The sequence below is a fragment of the Mus caroli genome, unplaced genomic scaffold (genome assembly GCF_978045245.1).
Source record: "Mus caroli unplaced genomic scaffold, Mus_caroli_1 scaffold_1, whole genome shotgun sequence".
NCBI classification, from domain to species: Eukaryota; Metazoa; Chordata; class Mammalia; order Rodentia; family Muridae; genus Mus; species Mus caroli.
This window is the reverse complement of record NW_028227256.1, coordinates 34939284-34965259: the sequence shown is the minus strand read 5'-3', so window position 1 is coordinate 34965259 and position 25976 is coordinate 34939284. Positions and strand designations below refer to the sequence as shown.

General features: G+C 41.7%; 2 protein-coding genes across 9 annotated transcripts in view; one reads left to right on the top strand and one right to left on the bottom strand.

The window, feature by feature from the left end:
* The window catches only part of Rev1 (REV1 DNA directed polymerase), a 73560-nt gene extending 54467 nt beyond the window's left edge, over nt 1–19093 (top strand). For all 8 annotated transcript variants that reach the window (XM_085836562.1, XM_021170775.3, XM_021170766.2 and 5 more), the window contains 13 exons: nt 837–991; nt 4419–4538; nt 8396–8616; nt 12641–12813; nt 14172–14274; nt 15072–15237; nt 15496–15698; nt 16458–16691; nt 17091–17211; nt 17620–17831; nt 17919–18075; nt 18196–18298; nt 18711–19093. In XM_085836562.1, the coding sequence (XP_085692688.1) occupies nt 837–991; nt 4419–4538; nt 8396–8616; nt 12641–12813; nt 14172–14274; nt 15072–15237; nt 15496–15698; nt 16458–16691; nt 17091–17211; nt 17620–17831; nt 17919–18075; nt 18196–18298; nt 18711–18822 (2080 nt within the window). In that variant the 3' untranslated portion in view covers nt 18823–19093. The remainder of the gene's footprint in view (nt 1–836; nt 992–4418; nt 4539–8395; nt 8617–12640; nt 12814–14171; nt 14275–15071; nt 15238–15495; nt 15699–16457; nt 16692–17090; nt 17212–17619; nt 17832–17918; nt 18076–18195; nt 18299–18710) is intronic.
* A 2-nt stretch (nt 19094–19095) lies between these two features.
* The window catches only part of Eif5b (eukaryotic translation initiation factor 5B), a 57078-nt gene continuing 50197 nt past the window's right edge, over nt 19096–25976 (bottom strand). Inside the window, exons 18-24 of the mRNA XM_021170786.3 lie at nt 25642–25773; nt 23168–23299; nt 23000–23076; nt 22745–22909; nt 21616–21754; nt 20646–20807; nt 19096–20318 (exon numbers count right to left, since the gene is read on the bottom strand). Coding sequence (XP_021026445.1) covers nt 20211–20318; nt 20646–20807; nt 21616–21754; nt 22745–22909; nt 23000–23076; nt 23168–23299; nt 25642–25773 — 915 coding nt within the window. The 3' untranslated portion in view covers nt 19096–20210. The remainder of the gene's footprint in view (nt 20319–20645; nt 20808–21615; nt 21755–22744; nt 22910–22999; nt 23077–23167; nt 23300–25641; nt 25774–25976) is intronic.

Sequence of the window (25976 nt, the reverse complement as noted above, 5' to 3'; positions counted from 1 at the left end):
CCTACAGCCTAAAAAGTGAGGGGGAGCTAGGGGCTTTTACATTTTCCTTCTGGGAACAATTTTAGTGGCATGTTTCTGTTCTCAGAGGAGAAGTCATTGTCTTTATTTTTTAAAAAAAGGGAAAACCCATTTATTCTTAACATTTTTAGCATTTATTTATTGAATGAGTAGATTTTGGTGGCTTGGTTTGTAATCTACCAAAAGCTTTGTACTATCAGTAGACTGAGGCAGGCCTTGCTTGTGAGGCTTCTTTCCATGGCTGCCATTTTTGCTCTGGTCTGAGTCTGTTGCATGGTTTCGAGATTATTCCTCTTGTCTGCCTTGTCAAAACAAGTAGTCTGCTATCAAGGGAGATTACATAAGGTTAGGAAAAGGAACAGCATTTCCACTTGAAGATATGGGTGTGTCTCTTCTAGCCAGCATTTAGACCCCTTTGTCCTATAGAGTCATAGGGGTTTAATAAATAGTTGATAGTTAATAGTGGTATTTTGCTTTTAGATGAATAGCTGTCATTGAATTGATGTGTGTAAACTTTTGTTCATAAAGTTTTCTGATAAGTCATGTTTGAAATTTTGTTGATTGTGATCCATTTGCCACTTTGAAGCTTTTCATGTGTGCAGGGTATTCTGGGTCCAGTCATTTTTGCTGTCGTAGTTTTGGTAAAGGATTAGAACACTAACTTTGTGTCAGAGTCAGATAACTAAATGGTGGCACTTTGGAAAGGCTAAGATTAGGAGTTTGTGTTGTGCTGGTGGTGGGGTGGTTGGCAGTATCTGACAACTCCCAGAGCGGCCCCTAGGTGTGGCTCACTCACTACCTTCTCTTTGTCCTGATAGCTACACACACAGCATCGAGGCTGTCAGCTGCGATGAAGCACTGATTGACGTCACAGACATCCTTGCAGAGACGAAACTCTCTCCTGAGGAGTTTGCAGCTGCCCTCCGTATTGAAATCAAAGACAAGACTAAATGTGCTGCCTCTGTTGGAATTGGTTAGTACGTGGCTTATTGTGTGCTTGTTTTACTCAACAATGGGAATCCTTAACTATCTCCTGGTGTAAAGGAAGTTTAATAGCTTAGCTTTCTACACGTTGCAGAAGTGTCCTTTCCCTTACTTTTATTATTGCTTACAGTTGTGCAGTAAAATAAAAATGTGCAAATACAAGTAAGTGGTTGGTGGTATAGAATTTTTGTAGCATGGGACAAAAAAGTTCTTTCTTGTTCAAAAAGAAAAAAGGGAGGAATAAATTAAATTTAAATGTTTGTTTTCTTCAAATTTGAACAGAAACTCCTTTAAAGGCAGATTAACAGGATAGAACTAGAAGTTAAGCTTAGGTGTCCTTTTCTGCTCTTTGCTTTCCTGGATAGCAGTGTTCTCTGCAATTCCAGTCTCTGGCATCTCTTTTCGTCTGTTCTGTCTTTGGCATATTCAGCTCTTTCTACTACAAGTCCTCCTTATGTTAACTTTAAACTCTGATCTCTAGAACTGAGAAGCACAGACTGTCTGTGCCACCATTTCCTCCTCATGGCTGTTTACCAAGCAGAGACTTTGTCCTGCAGGCTTGAGGGATAGTGATAAAGCTTTCTAAGCATGCTGCGCTTATTTCCAGCCTTATCACTACATTCTCATTCACAAGCTCTTTTTCCTCAGATTCTCGTCTTTTGATATGGGTAACTCGGTGACACCACAGATAGGTCAGTATACATTGATGAGAGAACTAGTGGCCAGGGGTGGTGAAACTCAGGCTATTTCAGCACTCAGAAGACTGAGGTAGGATTGAGACTGATTGAGGAATACACACCAGCCTGCATTTGTGGTGAGACTGTCTCAAAATGGGGTTTGGAGAGAGAAAGGATAAGTGGTTTCTGTGAGTGGGGACAAACGTGCTGCTGAAGCACTGGGGAGCACTAGGATGGCCATGAGCAAGAGGAAGAAAGCTATGGGAACTGGGGAGAGTCCTCATGAGGGTTCAGTGGGAAAGCTATAAACCTCACTTCTAGTAGACATTGCACTGAAGGGTTCTTACTTTCCCTGGTACCTGGCCTTGAGGTGATTTAAGAGAGAAGATAGACTGACTTAGTGCTTGTTTTTGTTGCTGTGATATAGTAAGGCAACGTATAGAAAAGTTTGTTTTGAGCTCTCAGTTCTAGATGGGTAGGGATCCAAAATGGCACAGCATGGCACCACGCAGCAGAAATGGCAACTGGAAGCCGAGAGATTACGCCTCTCGTCTCAGACCACAAACAGGAAGCTGAGAGAATGAACTGGACATGGGACCTGGCTTTTGAAACTTCAAAGCCTGGACCCAGTGAGAGACTTCCTCCAACTAGGCCATGCTACCTATGCCATCTCAAACAGTGCCGCTAATAAGATGCAGTGAGCATCTTATGTAAACTACCACACTTGGTAAATAAGATTTGGGTGAAGATCTGGTTAGAGTCTGAGATATGCATATGAGAAATTTCCTTCCCTCTGTCTTTAAAATTAGCCCATCTCACCCAAGCTGTCTTCTTTTTTTAATTAGAAATGTTCTGTTTACTGTTTTGGTAGTTTCATCATGTATACAAAGTAAAGTATTTTGCTCATATCAGGTTACTTCCCATGTTGATGTCCGTCCTGTTTTTGTTTGATTTCTGTTGATTCATTGATTCTTTGTACATGCACTGCCATGCCCATGGTTGTAGGACCTTCTGTCTGAGTAGACAACCGATCAGCATTCTAAACTTGTAAAATAAATTACTTCCCCTGACTGCCAGTAGTCTCTTAGCTAGGGTGAGACCATTCTGGAATTGTGGCTAGCAGGTCTTAAGAGAGTGTCCACAGTTCCTGTGAGCTCTTGAGTGCATTGTGCGCTGTCCTGCAGGAGACAACAGTTCTCAGCGCTCCTCCCCACTGTCCAGCTCTTAAATCCTCCCACCCTGTTTCTAAGATGCTCTAGAGCCCTCAGTGGATGATGGGGATGGTGCTCTGGAGGTCCATCAGAGCTGAGCACTCAGAAATCTCTTATTCTTAATGTGTTTGACACATAAGAATCTTTTTGAACATCTATTCACTAGAAAGAAACGTATTTGACCAAGGTCAAGAGCAGCACAAATAATTCAGGGGCATAATATAAATATCTGTGGCAGGTAATTTGATAACATGTCCATTTACCAAAACAACACTACTGGATATACAGTCTCACACCACCCACCCAGCAGGGGGATTTTAGTACGATACAGAATTCTGCCTGGTAGAGCAGGCTTCACATGAAATCAGAGCAGTTTTGACCCCTATACCAGTCATTCCCAATAGTGCACCAACTGAGTTCATCTTCCAGCAAAGCTTTTCCAATGTGAAACACCATAGCATACGGAATAAAAAATGACGAATGCATGGGCACTATTTACAGTTACTGTCTGCCTGCCTTTTCACCCCCTACTGTTGGCCTACAAGTCAGCCTTCTCTTTACCAACCTTTGTATTTCAGTGTCAGACACAGTTTTAATTCTTTGTTTTTAATCATACTTAATTTACAAGTGGTGGTGTAAATACATTTTCAGTTTAAAAATGGAATGAAAACTGAAATCCCACTTGCTAATCTCCACTTCCCCGCCTTTTCTCTCCAACTTCCTAGACTTACCACTTCTATAATTTTGATACGGCTTTTCTAAGCTTCAACTCCTTATAAGAATTTATATTTATCTATCATACATTGTTTCTTGGTTCTTCTGTAACTTGTCAGTATAGGATTTTTCTGATGTCTTGATGTTTCTTTATTTCATAGGAAAGCTTATTTTTTTCTATGGCTCTCTCCATCCCACTGCAGGCCCCACTGTCTTTGCTCACCGCTGACCTTCCTTCCCCTGCACTCTGAAGCCCTTAAGACCCTCGCATGTCACATGATCTGATTTGGGGCATTGTTTCCAAAGCCTGGTAGCTTGTTGTCCCCATATAACCTAGGTCCTCGGGTTGGGAAATTTAACCAGTTTTTATTTTTGCTTTATTTTTCTATAAATCTACTACACTTTGAGTGGAAGAGATAGGATTTGAGACAGGATTTCTTACTCTGTAGCCCAGGCTAGCTTCAGATTCATAGCCAGTGGGCAGTTTAAGCCTCCTGAGTGTTAAGATTATTTACATGAGCTACTGCACGCAGTTAGCCCCTCGCCCTGTTTTCTCTGTGGTGCATCCATCACAAAGAGACATTGAGATAAAGAAAAACCTTCATCTAGCAACCGTACTGGCCATATTCTGAAAGACTGAATAAAATTACCAAGTGAGTATGTGTATGTACATGTACCTTGTTTGAATTTATCAAAACTGAATTAGTTTTTACCATTTTAAGATATTGAATGATTCAATCTACGTTTGTTTGATGAAATTTTAAGAAATAATTATGTATATTTCTGAGCATTTCTTTTGTTTTCAATGTCACAGGTTCTAATATTCTCCTTGCTAGAATGGCAACTAAGAAAGCAAAGCCAGATGGGCAGTACCACCTGCAGCCCGACGAGGTAGACGACTTCATCCGAGGGCAGCTCGTCACCAACCTGCCGGGTAAGGCTAAGGCTGTGCAGGACGACGGTGTCTGGGGCCTCTGTCCTGTTGTTGGGAGGCTGCTTGTCTGCAGGCAGGATCCTAATAGTTAATGCCTGGAGGTCGCCCGCTTCTCACTGTCTGCCTCCTCGGGCCTCAGCACCCAGGTGCTGCAGTGACATGCACATGCTGACATGCTCAGCTGTCTTCTGTTTAAATACAATGAAGTACTGCATTAAATATCCTGTTGGTTTATTTATTATAAATTTTAGCTTTCACCTAGTAGATTCTACTTTACATATTCTCACTGATGTTATTTGGTAGGTGGCTAGGTTGATAGGCTGCCAGAGGACCCGGGTTCCGTTCCCAGTACCAAATTTATAAACCTAGCTGTTGGCACAGAAACCTAGAATCCAGGCATTCCAGTGGTGCAAGCTGGGAGAAGGAAGTTGAGCATCCCCAGGCTCAGCTAACACTTGACCACCCTGTGCTAAAGCAAGCGACAGTTACAAGTGTTTAAGTAACAAGAGCAAGAAGTTAGAGAAGTAATTTTAAAGGAAACATGAAATTAACTTACAGGCTTTTGAAAACTTTTTTTTTTAATTTTATTGAGTCTGTTGTGTTTGTGCATGTTACATACCATTGTGTATGGAGGTCCAAGGGCAATTTTAAGAAATCAGTTTTCTTCAACAATGGGTTTTGAGATTGAACTCAGGTCATCACGCTTGTCAGGCAAGTGCTTTTCCCCAGGGAACCATCGACTTGGCAGCCCAGCTTTCATTTCCTTAGGCTCATAGTTAGATGGTTTATATCTGAGCTGAAAACGAAGGTTCTGTTCTATGATGTGATGCTTCTGAAATGCAGATGAAGTGAGGTCAGTGTGGGCACGCAGCAGGCCTGTGAGGGCAGTGTGGGCACGCAGCAGGCCTGTGATGCCTTGGGCTTGAGTAGCACTGGTTAAAGGTTAGATTTTAGTCTGTGTAGTTTTAAAGTGTATTTCTGCATGTGTGTCTGTGTGGGATATGTACATGTGAGTGCAGGTGCCCATGGCGGCCAGAGGGCTTGGATCTCCCTGGAGCTGTACCTACAGGTAATTGTGAGCTACCTGAGGTTGGTTCCCAGAGCTGAACTCAGGTCCTCTGCAAGAGCAGCAAGGACTCTTAACTACTGAGCTCTCTAACCCCACCTAGCACTGATCTTTAAAAAAGAAAACCAAGAAGAGAAAAGAACAGTTAGACATGGCAGCATATATTTGTAATCTTAGCACCTGGGAATTAGAGACAGGAGGATTAGGAGTTCAAGTCCATCCTGGACTGAAAAGGAAGGGAGCAAGGGACAACATTAAGAATAGAAAGTCAGCCTGCACAGTTAGTGATGGAGTTGAGACTTGACAGTCCAGCAGTTTGAAAAAGTTCTTCTAGTTTCATTAACTAATTAGTTAATTTCAGGACTTTGACAAGAAACCTTCCATTTTCTGTTTTTGGGGGTTTTGGGTTTTTGTTTTTGCTAAAAGTAGCAATTTGTTTTGTTTGGTTATATTCCACCTTGTCAGCTTTGCAAGACTTTTCTATATTGTTTTGTATTTGCAGGGAGATGTTAGAGTTGGAGACTATGTGTATACAAGTAGATTTAGTAGAACTTTCAGGCTTGTATTTCAAACCTAATGAAAATATATATGAACTATCTTAGAAATTTGTTACAAGCCAAATTGTAAACAACTGATGTGCCATTTTATGGTGGTTAGTCTTACTTTTAAAAGTTTACTGTAGCCCCTGTTTAGAATGTGTGGTCTATTTCTGATGTACAGTGTAAGATTAAATTTCAATAGTAATTAATTTGGAAGATCAAATAGCAAATTCTTTTCTTAGCACAATGCAAATAGTTGTGATAACACAAGTTTTAACTTAGAGCAAGTATTTTAAAAGCTGTGTGTAAATTCCATGTTTATCACACCAGCTATATCAGCTTGCTCTAGGGCTGCCATGATATCATAGACTCCGTGTGTTAATAGAAATTGTGTTTGTGGAGGCTAGAAAGTTGTGGGGATGTGGATGAGGCTGACCCACAACTCCCTAGCAGCCACTAATAACCTTTAATTCTAGATTCTTCTACGTCTGCCTCCCATGTGCCGGGCTCCAGGTATGCAGCATAGTGCCTGCTTAATGGAGACATCGGAGGGTTTGCTGCTTTAAGGCTTGTAGGCTCTCCGTCTGTGTCCCCTCCCGCCACCCTCTTGTGCCTCATGATATTTCCTTCATGTTCAACGAGTGTGGTCTCAAATTCCCTCTTGCAATAGCATCAGTCATACTGGCCCTGTGCCTCATTTTACCTCAGTTGCTTGTGTTCAAATATAGTCCCAGTGAAAACTTAAAATGAGGAGGTACGGCTTCAGCACGTTTTGGGGAACACACAACAATATAAAAAGTCATTTTCAACTGAATTGAATTTTATAATCCTTTTAAAATAGAAGTAACTTGTAGCTCTCCATCTAGTACCTCTGTCATTGCCTTCATTTCTGAATGGCAAGACTTTTGTTTTATTATTGAGATGGCTCAGTGGTGGCATTGAGCGGCGAAAACCATGTTGCTAATGTCCAGTCAGCCTCCTGAGGACTGGGGTCCTACTTGCACACTATCACACTGGGTGAGGGAGGCTTTCTTTTCTGTGTTGGCATGCATGTAATGCAGATGCCCACAGAGGCCTGGGGTGGAGTTACAGGTTATGCCCAGCTCTGTTCTTCTGCAAGAACAGTGTGCACTCCGAACCATCTTCAGCCCATATATTATGACAGGCATCTGTGAGGTTATATATCCTGGCCTGTGCTCATAGGCATTAAACCATGGTACTTCTTCTTTGATTCCTATGTACAAGGTCTCTAACACTCCCAGGGCTAGGGTTTTTGCATCCAGTTTGTGACTTCCAACTCTACACATTCATGTAGCTGTTGAAAGGCTCTTCAACCTCAGCATTTATTGTTAACAGGTTCCTCATTTGTCTTGGCCATATTTCCTGTACTCCCAAGCCTTGAGCAAGTGCCTACTGAATTGCACAAACATTTCCCTCACCATTGACATTTCATTGTGGATGACAAAGACTTGTTTTCCTTATCAAGTAGACTGCCATGTGTGGCTCTGTGGTTAGTGATTATTGTCCATTTTTAATATGGTTCCTCTCAAGGGCAGGTGCACATCATGTCCCAGATGATAGACCAGCAGCTTCCACAGCTTTTTCCTTAAGGTAGCACATCCCCTCCCCTTTTAAAAAATCTTTTCTTACTTCCTTGGCAGTGCTAGTTAGGCCTTTTTTATGCAGATGACTTTCCGTTATGAACTCTGGTGCATTGCATTGAATGAGATAAGGCCTAAGTCATCAGTTCCTGTTGTGGTTCAGAGTAAATGTGGTGAAGCCATCATGGATGGCTGTAGACATCAGTATCTCAGCACAGTTCCATTCTGATCTCTGCAGTGTTTGTGTCTGTCCTGCAGGTTCAGATCATAACAAATTCTTTACTCTGTGTGTGTGTGTGTTTTAAAGATTTATTATTATATGTAAGTACACTGTCACTGTCTTCAGACACACCAGAAGAGGGCGTCAGATCTCATTACGGATGGTTGTGAGACACCATGTGGTTGCTGGGATTTGAACTCAGGACCTTCGGAAGAACAGTCAATGTTCTTAACCACTGAGCCATCTCTCCAGCCCTCATAATGAATTCTTAAACAAGAATGTTAATTACTGATTTGTGGATAAGATCTTAATCTTGGTATTTGTCATGAAAAATTTTTTTGTATAAAATTTAAGTTAATGTTTTGTGCATATGTAAATAAATGACCAAAATTTTAATAGTTTGTCATTTGTGTACGTATTCCTTTTCCTAGGAGTTGGACGTTCAATGGAATCTAAGCTCGCATCTTTGGGGATTAAGACTTGTGGAGATTTACAGTGTTTGACCATGGCAAAACTCCAGAAAGAATTTGGCCCCAAGACAGGGCAGATGCTGTATAGGTTCTGCCGAGGTTTGGACGATAGACCTGTTAGAACAGAGAAGGAACGAAAATCTGTTTCAGCCGAGATCAACTATGGAATAAGGTTCACCCAGGTAATGTGTCTTTACATGGTCCTGTTTCTAACCTCGTAAGCTCCTGGTGATTGAAATAAACATATAAACTGTCGGTTTACTCAGAGCCTTGGTGACTTTTAAGGTAGATCCTTAATTTAAAAATGCAAGTCTTAAGGAAAGATATAAAATACTCTGCTTTTGTGGTCAAAAGTGATTTGAATTACAATTATTCTCAATTCCAAAGAAGAGAAAAAGGCCAGACAAGTATTTTGAGTGTTAAAAATTGTTTCATACCCAATCTGGGCCAGACCCCTGAGCAGCCCTTGGGCCTGAACTCTGCAGCCAGTCCCACAACACCCGGACGAAGCTCCACTCTCAGGCTCTCTAACACTCCCAGGATCATAGCAGAGGTGAGGAGGACACAACATCTGTCCCAACTCCACTGGGAATAACTGGGACCAGTGGGATCCAGGGACTTGGGAATCCCATCTGACCAATGGTACAGATTCTTTCCGGTCTGGGCCGGAACCCTGAGCATATCTTGGGCCTGAACTCTGCAGCCAGTCCCACAACACCAGAGGAAGCTTCACTCCCAGGTGTTTTAACACACCCAGGATCCCAGGGGCTTGGTCACACCAGAATCTCAGGATCCCAGAGGCAGCTTGACTCCCAGGGGCTCTGACACACCCAGGATCTCAGGGGCTTGGTCACACCAGAATCTCAGGATCCCAGAGGCAGCTTGACTCCCAGGGGCTCTGACACACCCAGGATCTCAGAATCACAGGATCACAGAGACAGCTGGACTCTGAGGAGTTCTAACACAGCCAGGATCACAGGAAGGACAGGCTCCAGTCAAATATAGCAAGGACAGGTAGCACTAGTGAGAACCAGATGGCGGGAGGCAAGCATAAGAACAGAAGCAACAGAAGCCAAGGTTACTTGGCATCATCAGAACCCAATTCTCCCAACATAGCAAGTCCTGGATAGTCCCTCACACCAGAAAAGCAAGATTCAAATCTAAAATCACTTCTCACGATGATGATAGAGGCCTTTAAGGACATAAATAACTCCCTTAAAGAAATACAGGAGGCTACAGGTAAACAGCTAGAAGCCCTTAAAGAGGAAACACAAAAATCCCTTAGAGAGTTTCAGGAAAACACAATCAAACAGGCAAAGGAAATGAATAAAACTATCCAAGATCTAAAAATGGAAATAGAAACAATAAAGAAACCACAAAGGGAGACAGCTCTGGAGTTAGAAAACCTAGGAAAGAGAGTCATAGATGCAAGCATCACCAACAGAATACAAGAGATAGAAGAGAGAATCTCAGGTACAGGAGATAACATAGAAAACATTGACACAACAGTCAAAGAAAATGCAAAATGTGAAAAGTTCCTTACCCCAAACATCCAGGAAATCCAGGACACATTGAGAAGACCAAACATAAGGGTAATAGGTATAGAAGAGAGTGAAGATTGCCAACTTAAAGGGCCAGTAAATATCTCCCAACAAAATTATAGAAGAAAACTTCCCTAATCTAAAGAAAGAGATGCTCATGAACATACAAGAAGCCTACAGAACTCAAAATAGACTTGACCAGAAAAGAAATTCCTCTCATCATATAATAGTCAAAACACCAAATGCACGAAACAAAGAATATTAAAAGCAGTAAGGGAAAAAGGCAAGTAACATATAAAGGCAGGTCTATCAGAATTACACCAGACTTCCTTCTCACCAGAGACTATGAAACCCAGAAGATCCTGGGCAGACATCATACAGACACTAAGAGAACACAAATGCCAGCCTAGGCTATTATACCCAGCAAAACTCTCAATTACCATAGACAGAGAAAACAAGATATTTCATGACAGAACCTAATTTACACAATATCATTCCACAAATCCAGCCTTATAAAGGATAATAGATGGAAAACACTAACACAAGGAGGGAAACTACACTGTAGAAAAAGCAAAAAACTAATCTTTCAGCAAACCCAAAAGAAGATAGCCACACAAACATAATTCCACCTCTAACAAAAATAATGGAGTAACAATCACTTTTCCTTAACATCAATGGACTCAATTCCCCAATAAAAAGACATAGGCTAACAGACTGGATATGTAATCAGGACCCAGCATTTTGCTGCATACAGGAAATGCATGTGACAAAGATAAGACATTACCTCAGAATTAAAGGTTGGAAAACAATTTTCCAAGCAAATGGTTCCAAGAAACAAGTGGAGTAGCCATTCTAATATCGAACAAAATCGACTCAATAGAAACAGATGTATAAAAGTTGGGGTCATAGACAGATGCACTTAGCACTTAAAATGAGCAGAATGCATAGAAACAAGCACTTATCTAGGACTAATTGGCTATTCTGGATCTTTTGTTGTTCCATATCAAATTGAGGATTTTCTTTGTATTTATGTGAAGAATGAGATGAAGATGTTGATTGTGATTTCATTGAATCAGTAAATTGTTTTGGTAGGAAGGTCTTTTTTCACAATGTTAATTCTACCAAGCTATATCCACTTGGGAGGTCTTCAGATTCCACTATGTTTCTTAATCTCTTTCTTCACACATTTAAAGTCTTCACTGTAGAGGGTTTTCCCTCTTTTGTTATATGTATCCTATTTTATTTGATTTGAGAAACAGACGAGGAGTGTGTCAATCCATGATCTCTCTCTCTCAGCAGGCTTGTTACTCATGTATTAAGACTGGTCAATTTTGTAAGTCAGTCATGTACCATAACATTTTGCTGAAATTATTGATAATTTCTACAATTTTTCTAGTCAAATTTTGGGAACATTGGGTATAAGATAATATAATCTCCAACTGAAAATAATTTGACTTAATATTTTCCCATTTGTATCCCTTCTCTTGCCTTATTGTTCCAGCTAATGCTTCAATCACATTATGGATGAGCAGTAGGGAGAGTGGGCAGTCCTGTCCCATTCCTGATTTTAGTAGAGCTTATTAATGGTTTTATTCATTTAGGTTGATATTGGCCATGGGTTTGTCACACAACCTTTATTATGTTGGAATATGTTTCCTCAGTCCTACTTGTTCTAGGGATTTTATTAAGAATGAATCTTATCAAAGACTTACTTTTTTTTCCCTTCCATTGAGATGATCATATGATTCTTGTATTTTTGTCCATAAATGCAAAACAAACAAACAAAGAATTATTTCACACTGTAGTTAAAAATTGGCCTCTTCTGTTACTCATACCTCAGCAGTTATCAGCCTTCATACTACTGCAACCCTCCAATAGAGTTTTTCATGCTGTGGTGACCTCCAACCACAAAATTATATTCATTGCTACTTCATAACTGTAAGAATAGTAATATTAATACCTATCAGGTTATTATTTTGTTTGTTTGTTTTTTTCGAGACAGGGTTTCTCTGTATAGCCCTGGCTGTCCTGGAACTCCCTCTGTAGACCAGGCTGGCCTCGAACTCAGAAATCCGCCTGCCTCTGCCTCCCGAGTGCTGGGATTAAAGGCGTGCGCCACCACGCCCGGCTCCTATCAGGTTATTTGATGGTCTTCGGTGACCCTGCAAAAGGGTCATGTGATTCCCAAAGGGCTCATGACCCACAGGTTGAGAAACCCTGCCTCTGTAGCAGTAGTGCAAGTGAATTGGTGTTTCCTGTCCCTTGAATGCACGTTTATATTGGGTACCTCTCTGGGATTTAGGGCCATACACTTTACACATTCCGAGGATTTGAGATCTGGCAAGTTCTTACTCTTTGGAACTCTCATATAGGAATCTAACAGTGTTAGAATTCATATGTTATCAGGGACACTAATATTTGCAACAGGTCAGTGACGGCATAAAAAAGTAAAAAAGGAAAATGCCTTACAGAGTACTTAGTACACTGAGAACATGACCACTTACAGTAACACACAGTCAAGGGGTATGCACCGTGTTTGTTTTAAATCAGTGCATATGATAGGGAAATAAGATGTGTGTTCAATATGCAGAGCTAAGACACTTGAGAAGAACCTATTAGGGTAAGGAAAAGAATCAGTGTGCTTTTCATCTTTACCTTTGTGTAGCCCAAAGAAGCAGAAGCTTTCCTTCTGAGTCTTTCAGAAGAAATTCAAAGACGACTTGAAGCTGCTGGCATGAAGGGTAAACGCCTGACTCTGAAAATCATGGTACGGAAGCCAGGGGCCCCTGTAGAAACTGCAAAATTTGGAGGCCATGGAATTTGTGATAACATCGCCAGGTAAACTTATTCTTTAAGAAAAGAATGTTGGTAGTTATATTCTATGCAGCTTATTATAAGTCATACAACATAATATCAGTGGTCGTAGTTTCAGTTACAATTTACCAATCCTGGTGTTGTTCCGTAGCCTGTAGAGGCAGGCCACAGCCCATGGTCACTTGACTTAGGTTTAGTACCTATTGCAAAATACTGAATGTCGATGGATAATTTTTAAAGAAAAGATTTATTTAGTTCACAGTTTCTGGTGATGTAAGAGGCTGGTACCCTTGTACTGTCTGCCAGCCAGTGGCATCCCAGTGTCAGGAACATAGATGACAGACACAAGGTGAGGCAAGAAGCTGAACTGCTCTGAACAGACCAGTCTTGCTCCTCCTCCCTTCTCTAAACAAGTGCTAAGGACAGCAGGATCAGTTGCTTCCGAGAGCAATGACCTAAGTCAGTTCCTGTCCCTGTCTCTTTAGGTCCAGATCACCAGCATGACTGTGAACAGATCACATCTAAGTCCCAGCCAGGTGGCAGCCAGAGGCTTCCTCGGGTCTCCAGGCTGTTAACTTGAGAATGTAGAAAGGAAAAGGGCTGCACATTAGCAAGACAAGGGGACGGGTGTGGTTTGTGAGAGACTGACTGGGATTTTCCAGTTTCCTGAGTAAATCATTAGAGCAACCAGAATCCTATCTGAAAACTGTTCTTTAAAACTATGATGTTTGATGGGCACACCACTTAATGTTTGTGACCAACAAGAAACCACTTTTTAAAGTGGGTCTTCTGTTCAGCAAATTGCATTCTGACAAGCCAGTGTTAGGGTCTTTAACAATCTGTCTCTGAGTAAGGGTTATGATGAGAGTTTTCAGTAAAGATGAGCTCATATCAAACATGTTTGTTCTTATAAAGTCTCTAATACAGAAACTTAGTGTGTTATTGAAAGCATTATGTCCTGGGGAAACAGGCAAGAAGTAAAACAACATACTTTCTTTCATGTAGAAATTGAAAGCAACAATAATGGACATTTCTATGTGAAACTGGTTCTTAAGCATAGGTTTGTGGGTCAGGTGGGAGGGAGGCAGAGCTGGCTTTCTACCATGCAGTCTTAGTTTTAATTCCAACATTGTATATGTATATACACTTTTTTTTACATGCGTTAACTAAAAATTTTCTTGCCTAAATTTGTCAACTTTTGGTTTGGGTCTTCATGGCTTGTTTAAAGCACCAATGTTATGGTTTCTATGCTTGGGGGTGGTCTTCCTGGCTTACTGTAAGGGCAATTATTAATAACTCCTTGCAATGTGTATATGAACTTTTAATGAATATATATGGAATGTGCATTTGTTTGCTTAAGAATGTAATTCTAATACTTACAGGACTGTAACTCTGGACCAGGCAACAGATAGTGCAAAAATAATTGGGAAAGCTACTCTAAACATGTTTCATACAATGAAACTAAATATATCGGATATGAGAGGGGTGAGTATCACACTGGCTCCTTCTTTCTGTAGCGTGAAGTCTGGGCTTCCTCTGAGCTTGGTCCTGATGTAGTACAGGCGTATTAAGGACACAATTTTAACTTCGTCCATGCAGTCCACGGAAGGAAACAGGACTTCTCATCAAGCCTCCTCATGCTGCTTCTGACAGATTAGATTTGTTACTGTGTAGATTCTGTCTTCTGCACAATGCTATTCAAATCTTACACGTCCTATTCCCAGCACTTGATGAGCACCCGTATCACTGCATTCCTGCCCCAGCTCAGTAACTCTACTACTGTAGGGAGACTTTCATCATGCTAAGTAGATACATGGACCACTCTGCTATACCCAGCCTGCCAGCTTTAGAGACAAATCCTATTTAAAACCTCAACTGGGGCTGGTGAGACACTTGAGTAGATACAGGCACTTTGGTTGTCATGGGCCCTCGTGCTGTACTATACCAGCCTTTCCCCTTTAAATGTAATAAGCCCTGTAAAGCCACCCAGAAAACCTATGGAATACTGAAATCCACTTGTTTGGGTATTCTGATGTCTGAGTATTCACATGTTTGGGTAAGAATGCATACTCTGTATCAAGATAAAGCGACTTAAGTCACTGAGCCACAAGTTGTTTGTGGGACAACCCGTGAGTAAGCTATTGGTTTGCATTGTTCCAATGGATTCTTTATTCTAGAAACTGGATTGTTGGTAGCACCAACAATAACAGAATTTTGTTTAGATGAATTCTTATTTTTCACTTTTGTTATTTTAGAAACATTCTCTTTTATTTTGACTCTAGGTTGGTATTCAAGTGAATCAGTTGGTTCCTGCTAATTCAAATCCTTCCACATGTTCAAGTCGTCCATCAGCTCAGTCAAGCCTCTTCTCTGGTCGGCCACATTCTGTCCGAGATCTCTTCCAACTTCAGAAAGCTAAGAAACCCACAGAAGAGGAACACAAGGAAGGTGGGTACCCTCAGTGTGTGGCTGCTTTCTGCTCCACCAAGTCCTTGGGGAATAAGAAGTTTCATTTTAAATCCACATGGGTCTGTGCCCTTCCATTTGTTTTTTTTGTTTTAAAAGTAAAATTACATTCTAAATTGTGAATCTGAAACAATTTGTAAGGAAAAGAGTGAAATGATCGGGGTGGAGGGGCTTGGCGATTTCTTCCCCTTCCGTGCCGTGAGCTAAAGAGGCTGTTTGATTTGTTTCCTACAACTGTAGTATTTCTGGCTGCTGTGGATCTGGAAGTGTCCTCCACCTCTAGAGCTTCTGGTTTATTGTCTCCGCTCTCTGCACATCTAGCAGCTAGTATCAGTCCTGACGCCAACAGTGGAGAGTGTTCCAGGAAATGGAATGGCCTGCACTCTCCTGTCAGTGGACAGTCAAGACTGAACCTCAGTATAGAGGTCCCATCACCATCCCAGGTATGGATTTTGGTCCTTAAGTCAGTTTTGTACTAAGAACAAAGTGGTATTCTTCCTTTGTTGGTCAGCAAAGTCAACTTCATGTCTTACTGTTCTCACTTAAGCCCCTCCCACTTGTGCAGGTTCCCTTGTTTGCTAGTCTGCTTTGTGTCAGGTGTATCCCATCTTTTTACATGAGTTCACATGGGGCGGAGCTAAAGGAAATGAAAATGCTATCTCCAGATCTAAGGAAAGGTGCAGTTCTCATGCTCGAGGGAGAAACCCTAATGCTTGTATAAATAAATACCTTTTTAATCTTAATACTTTTAAGCCGGGCAGTGGTGGCGCACGCCTTTAATCCCAGCACTCGGGAGGCAGAGGCAGGCGGATTTCTGAGTTCGAGGCCAGCCTGGTCTGCAGAGTGAGTTCCAGGACAACCAGGGGAACACAGAGAAACCCTGTCTCAAAAAACAAAAAAAAAAAACCCAAAACCTTTTAAGTATAGGATGATAATATTTGAGGGGTGGGGCCCATCTGAAAAGATAATTTCTGTTGTCCCTTTCCATGGGCGAGTTCTTACTGCAAGGTGTTGTGTGAGTCATATGTGGACTCCCTTGTACGCTACTGACTCCTATTCTGCACTCACCTTCAGACTCGGGCTTCGGTGTCCATCAAGATAGCTGGAGTAGGGACTAGCTTTTTGAAGGCTGAGGGTCTGAACTTTTACTGTTCCTGAATCTTTTATTTCTGAGCATCAAGTTCACATTTGTTATTTTACAGATTGACCAGTCTGTTTTAGAAGCGCTCCCACTTGATCTCCGGGAACAAATAGAACAAGTTTATGCTGCTCAGCAGGGAGAGCCACGTGGAAAGAAGAAAGAACCAGTAAACGGCTGCAGTTCAGGGGTGTTGCCACATCCTGTTGGAACAGTTTTATTACAGATCCCAGAGCCTCAAGAACCTTGTAATAGTGACAGCAGGATTAGTGTAATTGCCCTTCCAGCATTCTCACAAGTACGTTGATATCAGGGACCTTCAGTCATGCTTTTTTCACCTGTCCTCTCCTCTATCTAATTCCTGAGGAGCTTGTACCTCAGCACCAGAGGGAAGAGATGTGGGAGGCAGGTGTCGGTCCCTAAAGCTTCTGGAAGGACACTCTGTTGACTTTATTGGCTCACACAGATCATGAGTCCTCCTGAATAGGGGGAAGATGCCCAGAAGTGTCCATGTGTTTTTGGCTTCCCATTTTGTAACCGAGTGTCTTGTTCTGATCAGTTAGCACAGAAATTGGATTGCTCATTTTCAGTCTCTTGGAAGGTTTTGAGCATTGCTGTTTAAGGCCCTGTTAAAGTGATTTGAAAACAGTCTAGCTGTCCTCCAGAATTAATTTAGGTGTGACTTTCCTTGTACTAGGTGGACCCTGATGTCTTTGCTGCCCTTCCTGCTGAGCTTCAAAAGGAGCTGAAAGCAGCATATGATCAAAGACAAAGGCAGGGAGAAGACACCACTCATCAGCAGCCAACCAGTACATCTGGTAAGAGGAGAGAACTGTCATGTCCCAAAAAGGGACTAGGGTGATGGCATCATTGTGTTACAACTCTTTGTCCTAGGCAGTATCTGAAGCATCAAGGCAGACCAGTAGTGAGTGCTGTAAAGTCGCTGCTGGTTAGTACTTGTGCAAGTCAAGCTACTTGTCCTTTGAGACTGCTGTTTGAAAGGATGTGGGTTCAAAACAGGAAATCTCAAAACATGAGTCCCTGAACCCACGTAATTGCTAAATGAGAATACTAAGTTGTACAGCTGAGCTCGGAGGACTTTATGCCTTAAGCCATGGCATGCCTGGCCTTCTTTCCTGCTCTTGGTTGTAAGGTGGGTTGAAAGGACAAAGAGTCAATGGTATTACCTTGATTTCATTTTGAGACTCTCATTCCTCCTCTTTTAGTGCCAAAGAATCCTTTACTTCAGCTAAAGCCACCAGCAATGAAAGACAAGAGGAACAAGAGGAAGAACCCCATTGGTTCTCCCAGAAAGAGTCCTTTGAAAAATAAGCTGCTTAGCAGTCCTGCAAAAACTCTGCCAGGGGCATATGGAAGCCCCCAGAAGTTAATGGATGATTTTCTACAACATGAAGGAATGGCTTCAGAGAGACCCCTGGTAACTGGAACAAAATAATGACTGTTACTAGATTTTAAGGTACTTGACACTGTCTGAATACAGCATTCTCATTCACTTTCTCAACAGGAAGAAGTCTCAGCTTCTACCCATGGTGCACAGGACCTGTCTAGTTTACCGCCGGGCCAGAGCAGCGGTTTTAGACCAGCAGCACCCAACCTAGCTGGAGCTGTGGAATTGAGTGATGTGAAGACCTTACTCAAAGAGTGGATCACTACTATCTCAGGTTTGTGTGGTAGCTCTGTGATTCGAGAACAGGAACTGAGCCCAATGGCCCGAGCCCCTCGTCTAACCTTACAAGCTGTAAGGCGTGCTGGGCGCTCACCTGGGTTTCCCTCCTCCCTAGATCCAATGGAAGAAGACATCCTACAGGTTGTGAGGTACTGCACTGACCTCATAGAGGAGAAAGACTTGGAAAAATTGGATCTTGTTATCAAATACATGAAAAGGTAATTTATTAAATTTTTTACTTAAAGAGGGGGAAAAAAAAAAGCATGTCCCAACAGTCAATTGAGGGCATATGGATAGAACAAGTTTTTAAGGTTCCTGGTTTTAAATGCCATATAATAATGTTGACAGGAATACTAAGTTAAAAATAACCACTCCCATGGTTATGTCCAATACAGAAGTGACCATGAAATGTTTGAGTGCCCTAATAGACTTAAGACTTGGTTTTACTGTCTGGGCTGGCTTTTAAACTCAGTGGCTGAGATTAAAGGCGTGAGCCGCTGTATCCAGTTCAAAATTTAAAATATCTTTGAAAAAAGAAAAAAAAAAAACAAGAATGAAGCTAAGTCTGAAGGACAACCATGCGTGCTGGAGCTTTCTCTTCAATGGTGCCTCTTCCTTCCTCACCTTCAGGTTGATGCAGCAGTCGGTGGAGTCTGTATGGAACATGGCGTTTGACTTTATTCTTGACAATGTTCAGGTGGTTTTGCAGCAGACTTACGGAAGCACACTGAAAGTGACCTGACGCTCTGCTCGCTGTGCCAGCAGTGCTTGTGAGGTATTGCAAAGTGCATGATAGTGACGCTCTGAGGTTTCATAATCCTACATTTCTTTTTAAGCAAGTGTTTTGTACATTTCTTTTCAAAAAAGTGCCAAATTTGTCAGTATTGCATGTAAATAATTGTGTTAATTCTTTTACTTGTAGCATAGATTCTATTTACAAAACGTTTGTTTATAAAGTTTTATGGATTTTTACAGTGAAGTGTTTACAGTTGTTTAATAAAGAACTGTATGTATATTTTGTACAGGTTTTTTTTTTTTTTTTCTTGTGAATCCCTAAAGGAACTAGCAACAGTTTATTCTACTTAAAGGCTGGACCTCCAAGCCAGCCTGCTACAGACGATGTGCAAAAGCTGTGAAATTGCTCAACAGTCCAATGCCAGCATTTTACTAGTTTTGTGAACAAGGAAAACCAATAAAATCCTGGCCTGGGATTTATTACCTGACTCAAGTCCGAGATGATGTTGTGAAAATAATATCTCTTCTCTAGTGTCTGTGTCATAACACATTTCTTATAATACACACATAATACATTCATTTGTAGTGGATACTTTGAATGAATGAACACTCTCAAGTTCAAGTTCTCCTACAGCAGGTTTCTTCAAAGGATTGGGTCCTCAGGAGTAACTATGTAGTCTAGTCATGAGGTGTGTGAATGAATCACTGAGGTCTAATCATGCAGAAGCAGTGACAGAAAACAATGGAATGTATGCAGAACGCCCCTCTGAGGGCAAGTGTTAGCAGGTGCTAGAAGGAGCTAGAATGGAGGCCTAGCAGAACCTACTTGACTGCAGTGTCTCCTCTTTATTGGCAGTTTGTTCCAATGAGCTCTCCTGACTAGTACAAGCAGTAATTGTAGCCAGCCATGGCTGCACACAGAGCAGAAGGAAATAGCAGAGTCCCTACCTACATTTTTTAGTTAGAAAAGTGACTAAGGGCACGTGGCAGAAGAATGCTAAGGGTGAGTCACTGTGGAAAGAATACCCATAAACTTATTTCTTACATCAAAAAAGTCCCAAGAATCACAAAATCTGTAGAAGCTTGGTTAATCAAATACTGCAGGACTGATTTAATCAGTATAAAATTGAAAGATTTAGATTTGTAATAAAAATCCAAATTTGAAGGAAGGGCAAACTTTAAAACAGCAGCCAAGTCTTAAAGGAAGGGTGGGTGAGTGCAGGCACGCTGGACTGTGGGGCGGGGAACTGACCACTGTCAAACCAGTGTAAGTTGCTTGGTTTCTCATGGAAAACATTTTATACACCTAAGTCCATCAGCGTCCAAACGTCTGTTCCGTTGGTAATATCACAACATAATATTACATTACTCCAAATTCTGTCCCGTGTGGGAAAATTAGATGATTTCAAATACTTTCTTCAGCTCCACAATAAGCTGCCAGTCACTCTTCTGCATTTCGTCTCTGAACCAGTCTTTGAGTGCATCGATGGACTGCCGGCTGATCTGCAATAGCCCAGGCACAAACAGGGTGAGCCAAAGGTACAACAACTGTGTCCACGAAAGATAGCCAGTGGCCCCAAATCTCACTTCAGCAACAGAAAAGCAGTGCTTTGCAGCCTGCTTTCAGAGGGAGAGCCCACATCTGTGCCTCTGGAGTCCCTGGGGTTGTCAGGAGGCACCACTGCTGTCTATCAGAATCAACATCTGACGTTCCCAAAGCCATATTTTAGTTCTCTGAACTACTGCAATAGGCAACCAGACAGATAAAAGGGACTAAGATTTCTGAAGTTTTCAGTCTGAAAATGCTACTTTTGCTAGTAAAATACTTACCTTGCTGACAAGTATATCTGTAGCTTCGAAATGTCTCCCAAACATTTTGGGAGATTCCCCAGGGATAGGTTCTATTTTGACACAGACCTCTTGTCCTTTTTTTGCAACATCCACCTGCTTGTGGTTTATTTCAATGCTTGTTACTATCCCAATGTCAACAAACTGTAAAATAAAGATCAATGTCAGAGACTCACATAGGTTATCATGACAGCTGAACTTGGTCTAACCCTGCAGTGTCCACAGTAATTTCTCCACAACACCCCATCTACCCCACACCCAAGACGGCAGCCAAAACCAAACAATTCTCTGAAGACTGGCTTGTCTGTTGCCCCAGTGTAATTTTGTGGTCCTGCTGTAAACTCTCAGGCTGTGATAGGACATACAGCTAGTCACAAATAAGCCAGAAAAATGGAGGCACAGGAGGCATCTGAGTTACAGAGCCAACAGCTCAAAGTGACACCAGAAAGTACTAATTAAAAGTTCTTCGTGCCACCTAGGTCAGAAAAGTACTAGATGAACCCAGATCACTACCCCAAAATGAAGGCTCTGAAGGCCATGTCTCGACAGTAGGTAGCACATGACCAGTAGCCACAGGCCTGCAAGAAGTGGAAGGAGAACACAAGTTTGTTGCCCTTTCCAATGTAAATCCAATGGGGTCAGTGCCACTGAGAAATAATGTTTTGGTGACCTGCATAGTGTTGGAACCCCCTTGAAGGTTCCCTTTCAGTAAGTCTGTCTATAGAGGAGAGAATGGACAAATACAAATGAATAATGTCCCTAACACATTTGAGCTGGACTCTTCACATCTCCACTGAGATTACAACATAAATCTGTCCAGGAGTAAGCAAACATGTGAATTAGGACTACAGACAGACATTACTGAAGTGGATACCACCTAGGGGAAGACAGAGCATCAAGGTTGAACACCACTTTCTTGAGATAAGAACACTGATGTTGGCCTGGAACTTACATTTTTGCTTGGAACGCACATAGGTGTTCCTTGTTTCACTTGACCAGCCTCCACAGTGACCCCTATTACTATTGGATCTCGAGAATTGAAAATGTATTGAGGGAGGATTTTCATCTTGCAGGGAAATACTGCTATGTGCCTGAAAGTAAAAAGAAAGCAAAAAACCCTCAAGCTCACCAATTCGATGAACAGAAAGCAAGTGTAGATGGGTGGTAAGTTTATTGGATGAATGCCACAAAGTTCTAACCCAGTTTAAAGCTACGTCAAGGAACATGTTCATGCTCCAGCTAGATGACTTGCCCCCAAAGGTAACATATTTTGTTAACCATGTCCTGGAGTTTAGAACATGGGTAGAACTTGCTGACATGTCTGTCATGCATGCAGTCATCCATCTATATATTCCTCCTCTTCACTAGGGTCTTTTCAAAAAAAGCTACCACAAAGTTCCTGTCCTTGTCATTCACGTGCAGGAAGCACATTAGGACAGCTTAAGTCCTGAGCTTCTGTTTCCTAGGCAACTCTGGTAACCTCAAGACTTCCTAACCACACTGTGGTCCATGCAACTAAAGTAACCCCTATGTAATCATGACGTGACTTGGCAGGGACGGGGGAAGTAAACACATAAAAGCCCAACCTTTCCTGCAGCCTAGGACGTTACTCATGTACTCAACTTTATAACCACCATGTTTTCTGAAGTATATATACTCTGCCAGTGTGGTTGGGTTGCCATAAGTACTGTTCTGTGTATGCACACCGCACACTGACTACTTGGTCTGCTTCTGACTGATATTCCCAAAAACAGGCCCAGAGGAGTCAGCTTCCCCAATCACGGCCCATCCTCTGCATCTACTCTACTCACACATTTACTGGTGCCTCTCTCAAGGATAAGCCCTACAGACTCCTCAGGTAGCATAGACACAACCACCCTGTAAGGTCTATAGAAGAGTGGCTTGGTCTCCCTCAGAATCCTCTCTCCTTTCTCCTCTCCCCTCTCCCTCCATACACATACATAAACACACACAGGAATGTTTGTCCCAGAAAGCAGCTCCTGGGTCATTAATACCACTTCAGAACACAGCTAATACTATTGCCTGCATTCTTATCAAAGTAAATAAAAACAACAACTTACTTAAATTCTTCTTGTTTTTGTTTTTTGTAGTCTTGTCTGTATTTTGTAAAGGCATCAAATAAGTGATAAATAATTTCTGCACTAAAGATTCTAACTCCCAAACTATCAGCCATTTCTTGTGCGTCCCGTTCAATTCTTACATCAAAGGCCAAAATTACTGCATACCTGAAACATGGAAACATCAAAGATCATTCAGTGAGAAGGAGTGAGTCGCACTAAAGAGCCTGAAGACAAACACAAGCAGAGAGTACTTACTGGGGATCATGTTCCAACATCACTGAAGCCTTCATAACGTCCTTTTTATGGACTGGGCCAATGTTAATTCCCGCATACTGTAAAAGAGTTTCCAGGTTTAACATGCATCAGGTAATTGTGACAACCCACCATGACCACATATGCTTACAAAGCTGGGCAGCTACTTACTGGCACCTCTGATGTTTTCAGAAATTCAAGAAGAGCTTCCAAAGAGCCCAGCGTAGATGCCTGGACATAAACTCCTTTTTCTTCTAGTTTGATAGCATTTAGTGTCTGCTTTAACTCATGGATCAGTTCATCCTTGAAAAGACATCAAACATGACAAAGTGCACCTTTATCTTCACCCTAATGTTAACTTTCACCCACCTGAAAGTATAGATCAGGGCATAGTAGTCTGTTGTAGAAAAGAGACTGGCATAAACCACCCTACCCTATTCTAACCCATTTCATCTCTGCCTTACGCTAATAGAAAATATACTAAATCTCTGCAGCACTTCATCCTTCGTGAGGACCACACAAATGTGTGGCAACCCCAAGCCTCAGATGTGGAATTACCTAACTCTTCACCTAACTGCAGACAAATCCACTCCACTCTCCGGCCTGAGGTAGTATATTCAATAATGACATGACCCGATTCTGCCTAAATACTGAAGGTGGCTTACAGGCCTGTATGCCTGACAGCAAGCAGCAGTTCTATTTTCTCTTTGGCAAGCAAATAAGCTATGACTAGAGCTTGCTTTTCATTGGATATGGGCCAACTGATCTTCCCATCAGACAAGTAGGCTTTAAACTGACTACTGGTACCAGATTAAGATTCCCTTTAAGTTCTTTGTATTAAGGGAGCTGAAATAAAAACGGCCGGTGGCATAATAACCCCAGCACAAAGCAAGAAAATGGCAAGTTCAAGATCAGCTTGGACAGCACTACAAGTCTAAGGCTAGGCTGAGTTACAATGAAGAAGACTTACAATGTAAAACTGAAACATACCAAAAACAGTGTTTATGTCTGTGGGTGCATGCAGCTAAGTGCTAGTGCCCTTAGAGGCCAGAGGCACTGGATCCCCCTAGCGCTACCAGATGTGAATACTCGATCCAATATGCTCTTAAATGCTAAGCCATCTCTCCAGACCATTTACTTTTAAAGGGCTTTGGGCCTTTTCTCTCCACATTTGAAATGTGGTTTTATGAAGCCTGGGTTTTTTAAATTAGGAAATGAACATTTAAATCATGCGCATAAACTTATATAACTTCATGATGGTACAAACAAATAACTTGAAAGAAGCCACGTTTCTGAAAAAGGACAGTAGATGACCTTTACAAGATATATTTCAGCGAGTATCCCTACCACTCAACAAAACACTGTGGTAAGGAGAACAGCAGGATACAGGTGATAAGATATGGGAGTAGACTTGAATTAGGGATGGGGAGGGAAGTCAAAGCAGAAGGAGAGGGCAAGAGGATGTCTGATAAAGCCTCAAGGAATAGGTTATACTGACAAAATTATGTAATCTCTCTCTATATATATGTATATAACTTCATGATAGTACAAACAAATAACTTGAAAGATGTATATGTATATATACACATATATGAGTGTGTGTATATATATGTATATACACACACACACATACATATATATATATACACATACATCTGTTTTAAAACTTAGATTTATGAGTATGAAAGCCTGGCCTGCATGTATTTATATGCATCATATGCATGCCTGGTGCCCATGGAGGTAAGAAAAGAGGGTGAGCTCCCTGGAACTAGAGTTGGAGACAACTGGGCGTCACCACATGGGCGATCGATCCTCTATAAGAGCATCCCTTCTACAGGCCTGCAGGCCGTTTTTAGTAGCACAATCAGGCCATGTCCATGATACCTCAACAGTATGACTAAACAGGACCCAAACAATAACATTACTTACATACTTACATATGCATGTGCACACACACACAAACACACAAAAGTCCCATCCAGCAGAGATGTCTATGAACTACAATGATAAGATGTCCCTAAAAGTTTATAGTAGTGACTGACATCCATATAGTGGTGGTAAACAAGAGCTGTCTAGGTGGACTAGGCTCACTCAACAGTAGGGAGCTCTTGCCCAGTACTAGAACCCTAGCCACCTACCGAGGATCAGGACCATAGCAGAGCAGCGTCATTCCTTACTGCATTCTAAAGCACATCTGATGTTCACAGTAAGTGTACTCTCACTTCACATCAAACAAGTTTCAGGCCCGTAAAGAAATCATGGCATGCCTTAATTCACAGATCAATGGATCATGGGAGCCTAGCCTCAAAAGGATACATGTACAGTGTAACCACTGCCTGCACCCAAGCTCTGGGAATATCATGGAACAGGGTGTAAAGATTTTAAGAGCCAGGATAAGGAAGTCTGCTCTAAGACTGTGCCTCCTATAAATGACAGGAAGTTACACTCACGATACCTCAACAGTATGGCTAAACACGACCTGAACGATCCCAATACAACAGACTTGATTATGAGGAAGGGGCATCTCTAGGTAAAAAAAGATGTATGGCTAAAGCACAAAGATGATGACTTCAAGGTTAGTCTGGGCCACTAGGAGGAAAACTGGTTCATCTAAACAGCACTGAGAAAAAAGCTAATGAACTTACTTTGAGAACTGGGATTTCATCATCCTTGTAGGCCACTAGGAGAGGTAAACCAGCCAGGGTTTTTTCAAGGTCTTTCCCAAGAATCTTTACTCCCTGGGCCGCTTCCACTTCTTTATGCTTTTCATATTGGTTCTAGAGAAAAAAATATTTTCCATTGAATTTCTCTCAACAGTGGTAGCACTGATGTATTTTGTGACCATATGGAGAAAGAGTTCTTAAACTCTGCACAAGAAACAATACCTACAGCATAGTCTGTTTCTCAAAATAACGCAGGAAAGGTTAGAAGATACTGCAACACATAAAAAGTAAAAAGAGACAACTATTCAGAACTACAG